The sequence below is a fragment of the Mobula birostris genome, chromosome 9, assembly GCF_030028105.1.
Source record: "Mobula birostris isolate sMobBir1 chromosome 9, sMobBir1.hap1, whole genome shotgun sequence".
Taxonomy (NCBI): Eukaryota; Metazoa; Chordata; class Chondrichthyes; order Myliobatiformes; family Myliobatidae; genus Mobula; species Mobula birostris.
The window spans coordinates 107527788-107532974 of NC_092378.1; the positions used below are offsets into that span (position 1 = coordinate 107527788).

The following is a 5187-nucleotide window of genomic DNA, read 5'->3' on the forward strand; positions in this document are numbered from 1 at the left end:
GCTGAATTTAATGGATGGATGTGTTAAATGGAAGCTAGAGCTGAACTCCCACATTTTGAACATAAGTGTACCAGCTTTGCTCCACCTCCACATCACACCCTGTTGCAGCAACAGATGAACATTTCTAATTTTGATGAAATATTTTTGATAATTCAGACAGCCCTCTGTTCACTTTCAACATAAGTGACGTTTCCAGCAATGAAACTTGACAGTGTTTTACAATGATCTGCAAATATCTGGTCTGAGTGTGAAAGACCACAACCAAAGCTATTGTGGACACTTTCCTTATTTTAAAGTAGACAGTTGTTGGATTTTCATTCTCTGCACCTGTTGTTTTAAACTAAAAATTGTATTAATTTATTCTATTCTGTATGCTATAATATATTTTCTAAACAAAAGTGTGGGTACTATCCCGGTCATCAAATCTCTTTTAAAAATGGCCCACTGATGAATAATTAAATCATTGCTCTGTATAGAGAATCTTTTTATAATTCATCCCAAATATGTGGTACTTTGGTACAAAAATGGTCTAAGATGTGATGGTGATGGGAGAATGGGGAGGTGTTAATGGATTGTGTGGGAGGATGACTACAGAAAATCTAAGAGCTTTGGAATTACTCTGAGGACTGACAGTGTGTCATTGGGCTGATAACTTGTTATGAAACGTGAGATAAAAGTGAGAATTTGGCTGCTACTTTTCCCCAAAGTACATCAGTTAGTTTATTTCTAAATTAGTTCAGCAGATGAGAAATGTTTTGACCTGTCCTGGGACAGTGAAAGGTCGAACAGCACAATGTCTGCTTTTTAACAACAAACCATTGTTCATCTCAACATTGACCAAGTCAAAGATCTTTTAATTTTATTCCCTAGAGATGAAGAATTTACTTCTGTGAGAGAAATGTTGTTTCTTTATTGTAGCAAAGAGAATGCTTACAGATATTTTTTCAACTTTTGAATAAAATGACCATACAAGGAGGAGTATTGTGCCACCTTTACATTAACATGACTTGAACCTGATGTTACACAATTTCTTTAAGCAAACAATGCATTGTAGATGCTGATAATACAGGTTTTCATTGCATTTCTGAAGGTGGTTATAACCCTAATGCAGGTTATAGATTTAATGGTAGTTGCTGGAGAGAGCTTCTGTCACCAGTTTAAAAAACTTGTAGACAGCTTCATGTTCCTCTGGTCTGAATGCCTTTTTATCATGAAGAGCGAGTTCAACAATGAAGGCCTGGCTGAGAAGCTGTGAAGAAAAACAATAATTATACAACACTGAAACAAACCTGGAAAGCAAAACTCAAGCCTCCAAAGACTTCATACAGAATTGCCCAGAAGGAGTCCATTTTGAACTCTGGGTCGATGTCAGTTCCCAGTGTTGCAAATACGTTGGGCCCCACCTTTTTCCTTGTACCCCGACATCATATCCCTATTTCATGTGCCCATCAAAGCCTTTTTGACTCTTTTTGACAAACAGTAGCTAATTAACTAGAAGCACAGCAAACTGGAGCAAACTCTCTACAGACAACACCCAATGTCAGGATAATTTCAGAGTCCCTGGAGCAGTGAAGTCAAAAACAATCCTTCATCTGTTAGATGTTGAATAAAGGGAAATTGAAATCAACTTCTCAGGAAAATTTCAAAAGGTCTGCCTCTTGCACAGTGAGCAGATGTGCTCTTTTTGCCTGCAGTTTAGTCCATGATGCTTGGTTGTCATGTTTGTTATGACTCTGTAAATGAGAAATATCTATAGCACTCCATTTATGAAAATTTGCACATCCTAGAAAGATTGGTGTTTACCTTGAAATTTTGAGTGTCTACTCCGATTGTTTGATGTTTACTGCTGAGATCATGGAAATTGGTTTCAATACTCTTCAAATCCTCAATTGCAGTGTTCAGAGCCTTTAGCACTTTGTCTGCATGAGCCTGAACACCAGGGTCACCGACTGCAAAACGGCCATTGAAACTCTTAAACAGTCTGGTCGTCCAGGGATAGACCGCGAATACCCTAGTAAGAAAAAAACAAATTGCCTAGTTTCTGTTGTGATAACTTGGAATTAATTAATTGCTCAAAGTTCATGATTTAGGACCTTTTTATCAAATAAAGAGTTGATTTTCTGTGGGTTTAACTAGAACCTCAGTGCAGTGTTGAATACTAATTCCCTCACCCAATGACAACATCTAGGCAAGCATAGCAAATTAAAGAGCCTTCACTGGAACCATAGTTGAAAATACAGTGCATGATTTAAACATAAAACAGAAAATACATTTTCAACATACAGTACCTTGCCAAGGCTTGGGCAGTTATTGCTTTCTTATCCAAATGGTCCCATTTGTTCATGATGTATTGTTCCTGAGCCTTTGTTAATTTCACCATTTTGGCTGTTGAGCTCTCACTGTCACTGCTCACGCAAGAAAGCTGTGTTGATCTGGAGTTTTGCCTTCACTTTTATAGGCTCTGAAATGGCTCATCTCAGGCTAAATCGTTACTGTAACAGGCTGATTACTTGATGGGTTGGGCACACTTTCCAAACGTGGGCTGCAACCCTTCTGTGTTTGTGTGTTAACACTTGCTGAACAATTGCTTGTCTGAGCCTCACTTCTGCCCATCCAACACGAAGAATAATTCTCCAATTTTGTCAAATATTAATTCAATACATTCATTTTCAAACTGTAGAACTCTCTCCTTGTTAATTGAAGTTCAGCTTTTACACTTTTTCATTAAATAATACTATTTTTCAAAAATTAATACATTTCTGATGTTGAAATTAAATCCATGACTATTATAATATAGCTTCACTAATGTTCTCATCTGTAAAGATATGGGATTGTAGCAATGGAAAACTTATGACAAACTTACATCAGTAAATTGAGACAAGACTATTTTGAAATACTGAGCTACAGCAATAATGTGCACTTCATGGTCCCTGGGGTCTTTCTGACTGATGACTCTGCTATCAAAGTTCACTGGGTAACTAATAGCAATTTGCATCGTCTGTGGGTAGTTTTATGAATTTGGTAAATGGACACATATGGACAAAGCTCTATTTCTGTTTTGCGTGTCTATTGAATAGAGAACCAGCCATGAGCATTCACAAATTGCTGTAGGTGAAGTGTAAACATGAAAAGACCAATGAGGGAAAATGTGGGTTCACTACGAACAAAGATCGGAGACTTTATAATAGGAAATAATAAAATGGCAGAGGAACTAAACCAATATCTCCTGTCTGCTTGTGTATTGGATTTTCAATAGGCTTTCAATAAGGTTGTGTTCAGAAGATAAACAAGGACAGCTCACATAGAATTTGGGGGTCACTGTGTCCATTGAGAGTTGTTTAACAAATGGAAAGCAGAGTAGAGAAACAGACCCCTCATGGATAGTCAGGCTGCAGCTAATGGGGTCCATCAGGAATCAGTGCTTGGACCCCAAACATTTACAATGTCTGTTAACAGTTTATCTGAGAAGACCTGCTGTAACATTTCCAGATTTGCTGATGATAGAGAACTAATTGGGAATTTTCTGTTCAGACAGAACTAGAGTATGATATTCAATTCTGGTCACTCATCATTGGAAGGATGTGGAGGCCATGGGGAATGTTCAGAAGAGGTTTACCAGTGTGCTGGCTGGATTGGAGGGAATGTGGTATAAGGACAGTGGACAGATGAGAGATGTTTTCACTGGAATGGAAGAGGGGTAACCTGACAGAACTTTATAAAGTTATGAGAGGTTTCGATCGACTGGACAGCCAGTGTCTTATTGCCCAGGGTTCAAATGTCTACCACTGGAGGGCTGCATTTATCGTAAGACGGGGAAGTTCAATAGGTTTTTTTTAACGGAGCGGTGAGTGTCGTTGCTGTGTTACCATGAGTGGTAGAAGAGGTAGATACGATAGAAGTGTTGAAGAGGCTCCCTGAAAGACACATAAAGTGTACAGGGAATGAGGGATATGGATCACATGCAGGTAGAATGGATTAGATGTTGCTAGCTTAATTAGTTTGACTGAAGGGCCTTTTCCTGTCCTGTGTTGTTCTAGGTTCCAAAACCTTGGCGAAATAACAGAAATGCTATTGTACAAAATTTGATCTTTGCTTTCTAAAAAAGACATACTAGATCTTAAGGTGAGCGCAAAGTTTCAAAGGACGGGTCAGAATATCAGATGTGGATGAAAAGCGCAGGTATAGATATAGCCACAAGTACAGCCTGAGCTGTTGAGTAATTCCAGCATTCTGTTTATGAGGTTTCCAGCATTTGCAAGTGGTTTTGATTGTCAGATGTGAGGGTGCTCACCACTGATAGCACAATGTTCAAATACATTTTCTACTCAGTAAATGAAGTAGCCCATGCCTTGATACAACAATCCTCATAAAACATTCTACTGTAAGTAGCCGGTATTATTCACATCAGGAAAGTACCAGGTAACAACGATCTCCAACAAGATGTCATGCAGACATTGGTCCTTGTGTTCAAGAGCATTCTTATCATTGAGTCCCACCATCAACATCCTGGGCATCTCCACTGACCAGGTTCCAAATTTGATCAGATACAGAACTACTCTGGGTGCGTGAACGGGGCAGACACTGGCTATGCAATAGCAAGAGACTCACTAATACCATGGTAAAAACTTTCCGACTTTCACCAAAGGTACAATTCTGCGTATGATAGAATACACCCCACTTGTCTGAATGAGGACGGCCCCATCAGCACAGAAGAAGCTGCTCACCACCATCCACACTTACACACCAGCTTGCTTGAATGTTCCTCCATCAGCCATCCATGCACCCTGTCCTCTCCAGCCACTGCAGCAGTCGTTGCACAAATCTGTCCACAACCCCAGCTTCAGCTGCTCTGCTTCTGTATTGTCCCTTTAAGAGACAAAACACAAGGGATCTATTGCTAAATTGATAAATCAGTTTGCTATTGTCACATGTACTAAGATAGTCTGAAGCAATAACAGAATGCAGAATGAAGTGTTACTTTTACCAAGAAGATGCAGCGCAAGTTGACAATAAGTTTCAAGGCCACAATGAGGTAGATTGTGCAGTCGAGAGATCATCTCACTATGGTAATATTCAATACCCTTAGAACTGTGGGGTAGAAGCTGTCCTTGAGCCTACTTGTATGTGCTTACAAGCATTTGTATTGTCTACTCTGTGGGAGGATGAAGAAGAGAGCATGTCTGGGGT

The 5187-nt window shown here is 39.3% G+C and overlaps 1 protein-coding gene across 1 annotated transcript; it reads right to left on the reverse strand.

Moving 5' to 3' along the window:
- Positions 1-1060: 1060 nt before the first annotated feature.
- On the reverse strand, positions 1061-2394 carry LOC140203425 (hemoglobin subunit beta-like). The gene is made up of 3 exons (XM_072269485.1): positions 2289-2394; positions 1804-2011; positions 1061-1249 (listed from the first exon to the last, which is right to left on the reverse strand). Exons 1-3 carry the CDS (start codon positions 2378-2380, stop codon positions 1121-1123), a joined length of 429 nt encoding a protein of 142 aa, XP_072125586.1. The 5' UTR covers positions 2381-2394; the 3' UTR covers positions 1061-1120.
- Positions 2395-5187: the final 2793 nt, after the last annotated feature.

Coding starts and splice junctions, on each gene's coding strand:
- LOC140203425 (XM_072269485.1), bottom strand. CDS start 2,380: ATGGTGAAATTAACAAAGGCTCAGGAACAATACATCATGAACAAATGG. Junction 2,012..2,288: donor ACTGCCCAAGCCTTGGCAAG/GTACTGTATGTT, acceptor TTTTCTTACTAG/GGTATTCGCGGTCTATCCCT. Junction 1,250..1,803: donor TAGACACTCAAAATTTCAAG/GTAAACACCAAT, acceptor TTTTCTTCACAG/CTTCTCAGCCAGGCCTTCAT.